This window comes from Leptosomus discolor, chromosome 11, assembly GCF_034619465.1.
Source record: "Leptosomus discolor isolate bLepDis1 chromosome 11, bLepDis1.hap2, whole genome shotgun sequence".
Taxonomy (NCBI): Eukaryota; Metazoa; Chordata; class Aves; order Leptosomiformes; family Leptosomidae; genus Leptosomus; species Leptosomus discolor.
This window is the reverse complement of record NC_141401.1, coordinates 14472196-14487027: the sequence shown is the minus strand read 5'-3', so window position 1 is coordinate 14487027 and position 14832 is coordinate 14472196. Positions and strand designations below refer to the sequence as shown.

Genomic DNA, 14832 nt, shown 5'->3' with positions numbered 1-14832 from the left:
TCTCATCATTGTTTTGTAATGTTCTCGTACTGTTCCACCTCTGAAAGTTCCAATGCTGGCCTGACACTTCTTGTTTTCAAGGCACTCTAAATACACATTAGCTGATAAAGAGCTGACATGATTTGTTAACAAGGGTTTAAGAAGCTGCAAGCACACAGAACTGTGGTGCAGTAACTGCACTGCCTGAACTAAAATATCAATACACAGAAATCAATGGTATACAAGAAGATATGATGATACTGATCAATTCCAAATAAACAGCTCCAGACTCAGTAACTCATAATCAAACACTTGAAAAAAACATCACAAAACATTCCCTGACATACTCACACTCAAAAATAAGGCAGAAAGTGATGCTAAGCAGTGCCCAGAGACTCACTCTTTCGAGCAGCTTCTCAGAATTAAGCATACCAACTAAATAACTGTACTCAGATTGCCTGATTACCTGACCATAAAAGATCTCCTCAACTGACTCTTAAAACTTCAGAGAAGATTTGACAAGTGTTTCTACCAGGAACTTGCCCTTGGTTTAATGTTGTTATGGTTCTAGCCTCAATACAGAATGCACTAGATTTTAAATAGGTATTTTTAAAACATAAGGAAAAAAGGCATTGGGATAGGGCCTTTTTGCAAACTTGATCTTTTAATGGATTTTATTTTACATCCTCTCAAAACAGGATAAGTTGCCTTTACTGCAACTGTTATTTCAGGGGGGTTTTTTGGTGTTTTTTCAGATCTTTCTAAAAATAATGCTAGAGAATGGCCCTGTTTAAATAGAACAGTTCTGCTGTCTTCCTACTTTTATCCTCCCTTTTCCAGAGACCCATTTTGCTAGCATTTCAATATTGCAGGGTAGTTTTTCCTCTTTCCTATTCTCAGAATGATCACTAGAGGGCCTAAGTACACGCCTTTAAAAGCTCTGCATAGCCGTGATTTTCATATACCAGAGGTACCAGTAAGAATATATCAACTGTGATACTCAGCACACATTACATATAGCCACGATAATCATTATTCAAGCTAATAATTACCTACAGAATGCTAAAGAATGTGGAGTTATTTTGTCTGTGCGGTACTAACAATTCCACTGATTCCAAAAAGCTTCTGAATGAAACTATCAGTTTATGATTCGAAAAGCACCAACTTAAGAGGCCAAGTGCAGATCATCTGCATGTTTACATCTATATATCACTCATAATATATAAATTGATTTCAAAGATGCAAAATTGTTTGAAATTTAAGCACTGAAAACCACCTCTAGTTTCGTATCTTAATTTATTACATCAAGGCACATTTGTTCAACACTTGTCAACAGACAGCGATTATCATCTTCACATCACTGCCTAGCAGACCTCTTCCCACTCCTCCTTCAAGTCCTTTGAATCCAATGTCATTAACAATCACACTGCACTCTAAAAGGAGCACTGGATGGTTTCTTTCCCGGATGCCGCTTAGCTAGCTCATTCCCTGCTTCTTCTACACTGTACTGTGTAGTAGAGTCCTGATCTTGCCTTGGGCTGGTGGTTTGTTTCATGTTTTTCTTTGTTTGTTTTGATTGTGGGGTTGGTTTGTTTGGGTTTTTTTGGGTTTGTTTTGTTTTTTGTTTGTTTGTTTACTTTTTACCTTTTGTAAAGGAAGGACATAAATAAAAAAAGAAACTATAATCCAACTAGAAATATATTTTAGATAAACCTGTTGACATGCTAACCACACTGACTCCTAATACACAAATCTCATCTCCTCCAACTCTCAACCTGCCTTAGTAGAGTAGTATCTCTCCCTGCTGATGCTCATCCATCCAACAGACAATAAATTTGGAATTTGAGAAAAACAAATCCCTACCAGAATCAACGTGAATTTAAACTTACCTTCCAAATCCTGGCCATTTCCCCTGCAATACTGCAAAGCTACACTTAATTCTAAAGCTCAGATTAGAAACTCAGCTACACAGATCTTTCAAAAAAAAAAGTTAACTTACACAGCTCAAATTTATGAAGAGATTACACACTAACAATATACCAGTAAAGACCTTTTTACTTCACTCCTGACAAAAAGTGCCCTATTTTGGTCAAAGAACAAATACAACTTCTTTTGGTGTCTTGTGTTGTCTGTGGATGCTGTGCACTATATGGACATAAGTAAAGTATGACTTAGGACAACTTTACTGTGTGACTTCAAATAGGTTCTTTAGGTACCTCAGTTACTTCACCTCTACAACAGGAATATTATTTACCTTTCTCACAATGCCTGGATGAATTAAATAAATGTACCAGCACAGGAATTTCTTGGTTGATGGTGATATAGGCCTTTAGAGTTTTGTTACAAGACATTAAAATATATTTAGTGGAATCTTACCAGGCGTAATTCTTTTTAAAAATACTTTCACACATGGCTTTGTAGAAAACCAATCTGTCATCATTCTTGCTAGTTTTATTAATAAACAGCTTGGAAAAAAAGAACATAAGGCAAAACTGGGAAAGGTTTAACATTTATTTGGTAAGGAACCACTACAAACAATTTGTTCAAGCTGTTAACAGCTGTCACTGTTTCTATTTTCTGGTCTTGCAAACAAATATCCCAAAATCTGCATTATACCTAACCCTAGCTTTTTTTTTTTTTTCCTTTTGGCTAAACAGCAAGTGTTTGCATCTCACAAGATGGCTATAATCAGAAAACAGAAGGGTGGATGAGATCCAAATCACTACCTGGAGTAGAAGGCCATGGTCAGGAAGTGACAGGAACACAGAAAGGCTAAGTAACAATACAAAATCTGGCTGGGACAAAACAGACAGCAGAGCCTCTCAGCAGGCTACAGGTAGCAGCTGGAGGCCTTGAGCCACTCCAAGGAACAGACAGAGCTCTGCACCCCTTTCCTGGACTTCTACAAGCTTACTATAACTACAGAATTTAACTATTGAGAGCACCCTCATCCTTTTTCACAGAATCACAGAATGTCAGGGGTTGGAAGGGACCTCGAAAGATCACCCAGTCCAACCCCCCTGCCAGAGCAGGACCACCTAGAGCAGGTCACAGGAACGCGTCCAGGCAGGTTTTGAATGTCTCCAGAGAAGGAGACTCCACAACCTCTCTGGGCAGCCTGTTCCAGGGCTCTGTCACCCTCATACTGAAAAAGTTTTTCCTTATGTTAATATGGAACCTCCTGTGCTCCAGCTTGCACCCATTGCCCCTTGTCCCATCATTTGCCATCACCAAGAAGAGCCCGGCTCCATCCTCCTGACACTTGCCCTTTACATATTTATAAACATTGATGAGGTCACCCCTCAGTCTCCTCTTCTCTAAGCTAAAGAGACCCAGCTCCCTCAGCCTTTCATCATAAGGGAGATGTTCCACCCCCTTCATCATCTCTGTGGCTCTGTGCTGGACTCTTTCCAGCAGTTCCCTGTCCTTCTTGAACTGAGGGGCCCAGAACTGGACACACTGTTCCAGATGCAGTCTCACCAGGGCAGAGTAGAGGGGGAGGAGAACCTCTCTCAACCTACCGACCACACCCCTTCTAATACACCCCAGGATGCCATTGGCCTTCTTGGCACCAGGGCCCATGGCTGGCTCATGGTCATCTGCTGTCCACCAGGACCCCCAGGTCCCTTTCCCCTATGCTACTCTCTAACAGCACAGTCCCCAACCTATACTGGTCCGTGGGGTTGTTCTTTCCCAGATGCAAGACTCTACACTTGCCCTTGCTGTATTTTATTAAATTTCTCCCCGCCCAGCTCTTCTGGGCCTGTCCAGGTCTCTCTGAATGGCAGCACAGCCTTCTGGTGCGTCAGCCACTCCTCCCAGTTTTGCGCCATCAGCAAACTTGCTGAAAGTGCACTCTGTTCCCTCATCCAGGCCATTGATGAATATATTGAATAGTACTGGTCCCAGTACTGACCCCTGAGGGACTCCACTAGATACAGGCCTCCAACTAGACTCTGTCCCATTGACCACAACTCTCTGACTTCTTTCCTTCAACCAATTCACAAACCCATGACATTTCTTGGAGAACTCCTGCAAAACTGTTGCTCAAGTGCCCCTAGTTTTCTGCCTAAATTCACACATGGCCAGTTTATACATATCTGCTCTTGTGCCAATATTGTTCTTTAGCTTGATTAGTTCTTTTCTCTTGCTGGCATTTTGTTCATGATTCATTTATACACAGCAATGGCATCCACTCATAATTTAATTAAAGCCCATGCTTTTTGTAAAACAGACTCTCAGTTTCCATAATTGTCCTGGTAGTCCCTTCTGCATGTGAATACAGATGAGGGTGGTACATAATATTTTGGAATATGTTTAATTACATGAATGCTTCCAAGCTCTATTTGAAGTACTTAATGCTTTCTAGGATCATTTTTGCCTTCTTTATAGGTGCATATAACACCATTTGCTCACAGACATCCTGTGATTACCTGGTATATTAACTCCTCTCATTAGAAAATTGCTTATTAAAAATGGCCATACTAGGTCAGAACAAAGGCTTGTCATCCTTTCTCCAACAGTGGCCACAAACAGATGTCTCAAGGTGAATAAGAACACAGCAAACATAATACTTCCCCTCAAAACTCTCACAGCATCCAACTACTTTCAACTTTGTGACTTCCTGAGCCAGATGTGGTTTCTCAGATTCTACTTAGTAACCTTCAATAAGTTTCTCTTCCACAAACTTGTCCAACCTCCCCTTAAGGCTGGATAAGCTATTAGCAGCCACACATCCTTTAGAAAGTAGTTCCACACATCTACTGCCCTCTGCAAAGAACAACTGCTTTTTATTTATTTTGAACTGGGCCTTAATCTATCAATGTACCCTAGCACCTGGGGGGGGTGGTGGCAGGGGATGGTGTCAAACCTTATTTTAACCTCTTTGTGTCACAGATTTTGTAATCTCAATCAAATCTCATGTCAGCCTTCTCTTTTCCAGACTGAAGAGATTACATAGTAATCTCCAATGGAAGTCATATCACATCTTTGATCACTGTTTTCCTCTGAATCTTTTCCAGTTCTTTTATGTCAACCGTATCCTTTTTGACAGGGACCAGAACTACATGTACTTTCAAGACGTGGGCAAAGCTTGGATATAGAGAGAGGCACAACAATGGCCTCTCTCTTATTCTCTACTCATTTCCCTAATGAATCCTAACATCTGCTACCAGGCAGAAAAGGACCCAGGGGTGTTGGTCAACAGCCGGCTGAACATGAGCCAGCAGTGTGCCCAAGTGGCCAAGGTGGCCAACAGCATCCTGGCCTGTATCAGAAATAGTGTGGCCAGCAGGAGTAGGGAAGTGATCATGGCCCTGTACTCAGCACTGGTGAAGCTGCATGTCGAACACTGTGTGCAGTTTTGGGCCCCTCACTACAAGGCAGACATTGAGGTGCTGGAGTGTGTCCAGAGAAGGGCAACAAAGCTGGGGAAGGGTCTAGAGAACAAGTCTTGTGAGGAGCAGCTGAGGGGAGAGCTTATTAACACTCTACACAACTACATGAAGGGAGGTTGTAGTGAGGTGGGTGCCAGTCTCTTCTCCCAAGTAACTAGCAATAGGACAAGAAGAAATGGCCTCAAGTTGCTCCAGGGGAGGTTTAGATTAGACATTAGGAAAAAATTCTTTACTCAAAGAGTGGTGAAACATTGGAAAAGGCTGTCCAGGGAAGAGATGGAGTTGCCATCCCTGGAGGTGTTCAAAAAAATGTGTTGATGTAGCATTTCTGGACATGGTTTAGTGGGCATGGTGGTATTAGGTCAATGGTTGGACTTGATGATGTTAGAGGTCTCTTTCAACCTAATGATTTTATGATTCTATGATCTGATTTGCTTTTAGACTACTGCTCAGGATTTAGTTAACCTTTTCATGGACTCTCCTTCCAGACTAATATTCCTCTTTCCCACATTTCTCCTTTGTCCTACTGCTTATCCATCTTTCAATTTTTGCATCAAGCCACATCATCTCCAACTTAGTCAATTAATTCCAGTGTTAAGCCAGAAAATCAGATCCATCTCATTTCCACTCTCCAATAAAGAGCTTTGCAAACAGTGGTCTGTAGGCTACAACTACTACACTTGTACCCACAAAAAGTATCTGGAAAATGCAAGTTCTGCTGGAAAACTACAGAAAGGTCTACAAACCAAAAACGTCTGAAAATCACCAAGCTAGAAAATTAATTCTTTTTTTAATTTATTTATAGTAGTGTTCCCTCTACCAATTGGTGTAACTGATAAAAGACATTAGAGGGACACACTCAAAGGATTTAGATACTAGGATAAACACAGTAATGAGCTATTCTGGAAAACCACACTTACAAAGATAAACACTTAAAAGGATCTGTACAGAAAAAGAAGTTTCCAAATCACTGAACAACCCTGTAACATAGCCCAAAATTTCATGTATTCTCTAGTGAAGAGCTGGTCACCTCACAGGTTCCGTCGTGCTGAATGCTCATTTTCTGCTGCAGTGCAGGTCTTAAGTTTTGGACCAGAGCACAGAGAGTAGCAGTGACATAGTACTGCACAAAGAACAGATCAGCACTACAGTCTCATTCACTGTATTTTGCTGTTAAGATTTCACACCATCTTTCTGGATTCAGACTATGGCTAGCAGCTAAAAACAAAGTCACTTTTGTAAATACAAGAAGCTTGCTCACTACATGAAATACTTCTGCCCTTCAAAACCTTTGTACTTTATCTCAAGCTTGGACCTCATTGTTCACCGTGTATCAACATCATGTGCTCCAGGATCTGCATGAGGTACACAGAACTTTTCAGAAAAGGGACTGTTTTTTAATTATGCTGCCAGATAAAGACAAGAAAAGCAGAAAACAAGAAAAATGTAAGAACTTGGTCCATTCAAGTTCTTTTAGCTAAAGCACCTTTAAGCTTTGTAGAAAACACAAGTAAAACACCTCTAAGAGATCAAAATAAAAACTGAAAGATGAATATGAAACACGAAATAATGGCATCTACTTGATGCAATTTTAGAAGACAGGCTGACGGAACAGACATCCTTTTCTCCCAGGATAGGTGAACACATTCATCAGTGAAGGCTTGCAACCAATTTAAAATTAAAAGCTCACAACTCTCCTGTGTGTTAATCTCTGATTCTCTGTAAATCTCTGTTCAGTTTTGGTTTCCCTCTCTTTTCATCCCTCCCTCTATCCCTTCCTATAGTTTTCTTTTTTCAGATATTCCTACTGTTTAATGTACTTCCTAGCTGCAACCAAACAAATCTAAGGCTATAAACAGATGACCATAAATGATTAAATTACAATGGCATGACTGTTTACAGCTACTGTCAAGGGAATCACATTAACTGTATGAACTCCCAACTTTTACTGCTGATGATGTAAAACACAGTATTTGAAAGCACCTTCATGTTTCAAATTTGTTTAACATATAAAAATTCAAAAGGTGCAATCTAAAACAAATACAACAAATAATTTAAAGTTGGTGCATCTCTGTCCTCTTGCTTCCTGCCCCCTTTAAACACAGATCTCTATCAAGAGACAGGCTCACTGGCCAACTGCATATTCACAGAAAAAATACGGCCTGTTGTGCAATTGTCTGTAAATTCTTCTATAATTTATTGTGAATGACACCTCCTAATTGGAACTTAACAAAAATACAGGAAGGAGAGCTTTTCCCTACCCCCACTTGCCTTTCGCACATATATACCACTTCCTGCCTGTTGTCAATTTACCAGCTATTCCCCGTCAGTTTTATTGGTCATTGACACAAAAATAGAAGAGAAAGTATTTTTTGGAAAACAGAATATTTGATTGGAAAAAAGAAATTAAAGAGCATCACTTTAAGCTAATGTTAACATTTTAAAATCTCCTTAGCTTTCTGGGTGATTAGTGTCCTTAACGAAACATTTATATATTCTTTTCATGGAAACGGAGTTCAATGCAGAGTCTCTCCAATAAATTCACAGACATGAAGAAAACAGTCAGCTTTGCTGCTGCTTTTTGTACACAAGTATCACCTAATCTGTTACAGACACGTTAGAAGTGTGCACCACGTGTTCTCCTTGGCACCCAAAGCACATTTTAAGTTTATTTCTCATATACCCATCTCCAGCCTATACCTCAATCATTTCTGCACTGTCTAAGCATGGAGTAGAGTGCACAGCATCGTTACCTAAGGATAATTCTAACAAGTTAACTGCAGGGCACACCAGCAGGACTCATAAGAAATGACCATCACACTCATATTGGTTCTGTAGAACCAAGCTACTATTTCTTCAGTGCTACAAGAAAGTGGAAGAGATATACCTTTATAAACAGTGATTGCTATAATCACACAAAACGCAAAATGTTTTAGTTATATATTTTTAGCATTTATCAGAAAATTTCCTTTTTCTGAAGAGTAAGCTTCTATTAGCTCTGTTACCATCAGGCACAGCAGCCTCACTGCAGCTAGGAAGCAGGCCAGATGCAGGAATCCCTCCTATCCCACATGTGGAGACCACAGGCACCTTACTCCTCCTCAGTGCAAAGAGGGCAATGCCAGCCCACCCACATGATTTATGATGAGAGACTTTTTGCAATGCAGATTCCATCCAACTTAACTAACTTCCATCATGTAAATCTTTGTACTTTCCCTGTTTGAGAAGTCTACAGAGGGAAAAGAATTTTTGCTCAACCCACAGTAGAAAACAGCGCATTTTGTTTTGTCTGAGGGTTTCTGGGAGAGCAGAAAGGTTTTCCTTGCCTGATTACCCTTTCACTACTTACAGGTGTACTTCAGGGACAGGCTTAACGCACCATCTAATCTCCAGTCCTTTCTTGGTTGCTTAGCACAGGCATCAGCATTGTAAACTAAATTTCTAACAAAACTAGCTCAAACTGTCCACAAAATTCCTTCAACAACACTGACAGATGGGAAGTGACTGCCCTGAGCATTTGATATGATAGGGCAAAGATCATTAAACTGCACAAAATAAGATTTTTATTCCAGTATCTTTAAAGCCATGGGAATGTCAGTTTATATACGGTCTAACAAAAGGCAGACCATAATTTTCCTTTCTTCTTGCATTTCCTTGTCTTTTTTTCGTTTCTTGTGGGACAGGTAGCTAGTCTGATGTCATCTGAGAGTTTGCAGGCACACAGAGGGCTGAGCTATGAGCCATTTATTCCTGGTCGCTTATTAATATTTGGTTTACTGACAGAAACATTCTCTCAGATGAAACAAAAAGCTCCCCTAGTTAGCAACCAGGTTAAATTTGCTGTGCTTGGACCCTGTACACCTTCTGGCCTTAAATAAGGAAAGTTTGGTGCATACCACCAAACCGTTAAATCAGAAGAGTCCTTCATTTCCCATTCATTCATCTCTAGTCTCCTGTATCTCTTGTTGCATGGAGACTTACCAGTGATGAAATGTGACAACCCACACCAGGAACTAGGGATTGTGGACAATTACATTGAAAACCATAAGGTCATGGATAGATGCAGCTTGTAACAACCCAGCATTTTCCAAGCACAGGGATGCACCATACCTTCCTGCTGCAGAGTCTTACAGTTAGAATGACTACAACTTGCCTAGATCAGCTACAGATCTACAATACAGCCATACAGAATATATACAGGTTTTACAGGGTGGCAACTTCCCCAAAATTCTCAGGGAAAAGTACACAGAAGGTAACGCTTCAAGTCTGCAAAGACAGACAGACAGGGCAGGGAAGACTAGTCCTACATCACCTTTTAGGACTTTCCAGCATTAGCAGTATCTTCTGGTATCTCCACCTGCAACCTGTATGGCAGCATTGGGGTAACAGAGTTCCACAGTCACGAGTATGGGTGCTGGCAGAAACTACAGGGAGTTCGGCATTTTCTGCCACCTCCTGTGCTGCCCTTCCCAGATCACTCTGTTTGTACATGATGGAGACGTAGCTGCTAGTTCCTGTACCAAACTGATCTGACCCATCCTGTCTCCTCCTTACTCAGGTGGAAGCCAGTCACATCTAACAAGGCCATGAGAAAGAAATTACACCACATTCATAAAACCAGACATATACCTAACCAACCCATGAGGAGGTATGGGGACAGGATTTTACTTTTGCTGATGGGCTGCCTGAACTCCTGCTCTGCTCCTGAATTTCACAGGGCATCAGTTGTGATCAGTGCTTCTGAAAGGAAGAAGCCACCGTTCCCACAAGGCAGATGCAGTTCTGGAACTCAACCAAAACACACTGAGACATACAAACTAAAGCTCTGAATTTTCTTCAGAGAATCCTCTCTACAGCTGGGAAGTCTGGATGACACTTGCTTATTTCCGTTCAGACTGATAAAGCCACAAAAGAGATCTGTGTGAAGGAACAGACCTCTGCTGAGGAAGAGAATGACAAGCCTACTTCATGCTTAAGACTGCAAAGCTGCTCAAATGGTTACAATGAAAGATCTGTGCACTTTGGCACAGTAAAGAACTGAGTTTCAGATCATAAAAATCTATAAAAATGCATATTTGAACTAAACTGATATTTACTCAGCACCAAAATAGCCTGAGGGTTACACCTGCATACTCAAATTAATTTTCAAGTGCCTCTCTTGCTATGCAGGGTATTTTATGTTACAGTTGTACCATACTTATATAACCTACTTGAAACGTATTTCCCCTTGTTTGGAGTAACAACTTTCTGGAGATGTCTCATAAAGTCCAATTTGGAAAGAAATTAAAGGCAAGAGCCTTCCCCACATACTGCTTCCTGACTACCATACAGAATACCTGCTGAGCAGAGATCAAGCAGGTCTCTCTGTTGATTTCAGAGCACAGGTTAAAACACATTGAGCTGTTAATAAATGGAGGCTTATATAAAGCCTTTAATGTCTTCATCAATGAGAGCTCTATATAACTGTGAAGTGCTTGTAGATGGATCTTATCAATAATGGAGTGTATATATATTCACATTCAGTATATGTATATACAGTAACCACAGAATCAGAGGGGCCAGGCACAAGTGCTCAGCTAATCTCTGTCCCGAGGGATGTTAAACTATAGCATTACATTCCTGACAAATACATCTTCTTAAAGACATCTGGCAATTGCAACTCTAGTCCCCACCTTCCCATACACACCAGTAGTCTACACCAACACTTTGCTACCCTCATTATTCTTCTCTTTGCTGCAATTCAAGCTTTTTACTTCTTGTCTGAAACATCATGAAGATCAATAATAGACTGTTCTCTTTCTCACTGAAGTCTCCTATAAGCCTCCCTGAAAGTCTCTTCTTCATGTGAAACACAGTTATTTCAATCAGTACTCCACAGGAGGTTTTCTGAGCCTCCATTCTCACTACCTTCCTCTGGATTCTCTTCAGTTGACCCAAATCGTTCATAAAAAATTTAGTATATCAGTCCACCTACAGCCACTTCAATCCTGAGCCAGGCATAAGGATGACTTCTAATGTCCCGTAGGACAACAAGGCTACATAATCAGACACTGGTATATGTTTGGGCAAATGTTATGAACCAATTAAGGTCTTTTATTCCAATAAAACTGGAGCAGTTCTACAATAACAGCAATAAAATGTATATACATTATCAAAGACAATGTTCTCACATAAACAAACTATGCAATTCAAATTATTCTGTGAAAAGTACAGAATCCGTCCAGGAATCAGAAATATTAAGTCATTATCTCTCAGTCAAGAGATGTACAACTATGTACAAGAATCACAGTAGCCAACCCTTTATCATCTTGAAACTCTGAAACACCTTTCAGGTGAAACGAGCTTTCTTTCAGGAGGCCATTCTGCTTGTCTGACGAGCTAGATGCTTCGTCTAGTTTTCCCTTACAGAAGGCTTCCAGACAGTGGTCAATAGCAGCTATGAATCATTTAAAATTATAGAGTCCCAAACAAGTATAGATTAGTTATACTGGAAAAGGTCACTTCCATCCTGTGACAATGGTTTTAAAGGGAGTTTGAGGAAAAATGGCTGCATTTCTCCAGCTCAAGGTTTTCTTTTTTAAGAGGCCACAAAATTCCTATCATCTAAAACTATAAACCAATATTCTGTCCTTCGTACTTACCCTTCTCTTTGGTACTCCTCATCCAAATTTGACAAAAGCTGGGACCCAGCCACAGACAGATCAAGTGCAGCTAAAGGTAGATCTCGATAAGCAAAATTAACAAGCTGTACAGGAGCAACGCTTTTGGTCTCTTCTTCCACTTGTTGTGAAATTATCTCAACTTCTGAAACACCACCTTCTATTGCAGGCCTGAAAAATGTAATAAGCAAAATAAAAAAACCCTTCTCTCTACACACACATATACATATAAACAAATATAAGTAAATAAATAAGCAAGAAAGTAAAAATAAGAGACAAGGACTTCACAGAATCCTAAAAAGCCAGCAATTTAAAAGGCCTTGCAAGGTCACAGAGGGAGGTATCCTCATCGAGGGGACAGACCAAATCTCTCCAAACTTGTCTTTCATAGATCCCACTGCAATCTAACAGAAACCTCACGAAGAACAGCATTTCACTATGCTGAATCTGCTTCTAAAGCACTAAATATAAATGGATGTATTATAAACAAACAAATATGGAAACAATGCATAAACCCAAAAGCAAAATATTTTTCAAAACAGAAAGCAAGCATGTAACCATGCCAACTAAAAACTCACTGCTTTGTAAGTTAGGTCAGTGAGCAATGAACTGCTAAGCTTATCAATCATTATATACAAATCAAATGTTAATTAATGGATGCAGTTTGATCCCTCTTCCACTGTGTGTCGATATTCAAATAGTTTTGATGGATGACAACTTAGTTCCATTCAACTAGAAAGAATCAGTCTGTTAGAAGCGATTTCACAATAATTCTGAAAGGAGAACAATGATTCAGAAGTATGGGCTCCTCTATAAAGATTACCTTAACTATCCTTACGTCAGCTGCTAAATCTGATCACATATTCTTCTACCTCCACACTAACATTAATGGAAACCCCATGCAGGTAAAACCCAAGTCTGACTATGTATACGTCTTCCACATTTATAACAAGATACTACTTATCTAGAAACTCAAAGTTTGTCTGTTACCATATTATCTAGTGCATGCAAAGGATGACTTCGTTGTAGGAGAGAGCTTGCATGTCAAGTCCCAGCAGGGACTGATCCTTCGCAGTACCCAGGGAAAGCTGCTTGCTTCATTTGATTCAGAGTAGGTTCAAGCATAAACTTCTCTAGCTTTCATCCAGGGGCACTCGTTAACTTCTGAAGAAATCTCAGGCAACTTGTCAGAGGTTTTCAATAGCAGGTGTGAGGATACTCTTTCTCCTTAGGGATATAGTTAAAAAGTGTTCAGCACCCAACTTCCCTCTGTTATTTGACACTGGTTGCATCGATGATTTTGTTTTAAATGAACTTATTAAAATCTTCTAGCTATTCAAGCAACCTGAATAACAGTTCTTTTTTTTTTTCAGAAAAAATGAATAATTTAGAAGAGTTCTTAACTCTCATATCTTGTAAGTCTAAGGATGTGGATGAAGGAACTAAAATTCTATGTTAAAGAGATAAGATTCTATTGGTCACAGCCTCACCATTAGGCTAACCCTTTTGGACAGAAAACATTATTCCTAAATTAAAAGGAGCTAACTGCTGCCAGCATTACACAAAAAAGTAATTTTAAAAATTGGAAGATGCTGTTGTATCTCAAGTATTTGGCCCGGAAAAGCTGCAACTGTGTCATAGTAAGGCAGAAAGTAGAGGTAAAAGGAAGTACTGTTTGAACAACCTAAAGGCTTATTGTATTTTATTCTTTACCTAACTAATAATGGAAAGTAGTAAGATTCTTTCATCTCCAACAGAACTGTATTCCTCTATAAAAAATCAAAATCAGAAGCCCAGAGGGAGGAGCTAATTTTAGCAAGACTTTTCTCTGATTTTCACCTTTAGTGCCATCCTGTGGACATTTATCTTTACAAGTCCAAACTGGTTCAGTTTTGCAAAACAAGAGTGTACAATGATTCAACTTCAAGTACTATAAAAGTGCAGCCTTCCCTCTCCCAACAGTTTTTACCTTGTGTACTCTCAGCCAGACTAAATGACACACATTATCTGATCTGACTGAAAAGAAAAACAACAGACTAGTGTTGGCAAAACACCTTTGGGACAGGTTTGGTGACAGGAAAGAAAAAAGGCAAACAGATCTGAAAATGACATACTAGTTTTCAGCTGCTGGATGTTAGCAACACATCAGACATGCTTACAGCATTCATATTTTTTCTGCTAATTCACACTCTTTAGACAACTAATCAAATCCTACTACTCCTCAAAATACTAGCTTTTCCTTTCAGTAATACTGATAGAACTCTCTTGATGTCACAACATTGTTCTCCTACAGGTAGCAACCTGCTCCCTTCTATTTAAAAGTAGTTATAACTATTCTCACATAGTACTTACTGAGGATTGGTCATGTTGGAGGATGCAACCGAATCAGCAGTGGTTCCAGTACTTAAATAACTCCAGCTGCTCTGCACAGAAGTTCTAGCCTTCCAAGATTAGGTCTCTGTGAGAAGCAAAACAAATTTATCTAAAACATAGCCAAAAGAACTCCAAAGGGCTGTACTGATGTTTGTCGCCATGTTGCGAGTTCATCTAACAATTTTATTTCCCCCATGATTCCTTTTCAAAAAGTGGTTTTATTCCAGGTTAATTCCTCCATATTGTGGAAGCTGTAAAGTTACAGTGCATTTACTCATATACACAGACACCTGCTCACATTCATTCTTCCACAAGAACACAGGTCTTGCTTTAAACCACTGGATTGTTGAGAAAGATAACCAAGATCAGGGAGGGTGCAGACTGAATTTCAAAGAAAGCTCATGGCTTCAGAAGCACAAATTCTA

The 14832-nt window shown here is 39.8% G+C and overlaps 1 protein-coding gene across 1 annotated transcript in view; it reads right to left on the bottom strand.

Moving 5' to 3' along the window:
- TMEM266 (transmembrane protein 266) overlaps positions 1 to 14400 on the bottom strand; it is a 59255-nt gene extending 44855 nt beyond the window's left edge. Inside the window, exons 1-2 of the mRNA XM_086471782.1 lie at positions 14387 to 14400; positions 12017 to 12205 (exon numbers count right to left, since the gene is read on the bottom strand). Coding sequence (XP_086327908.1) covers positions 12017 to 12205; positions 14387 to 14400 — 203 coding nt within the window. The remainder of the gene's footprint in view (positions 1 to 12016; positions 12206 to 14386) is intronic.
- Between the last annotated feature and the right edge of the window lie 432 nt (positions 14401 to 14832).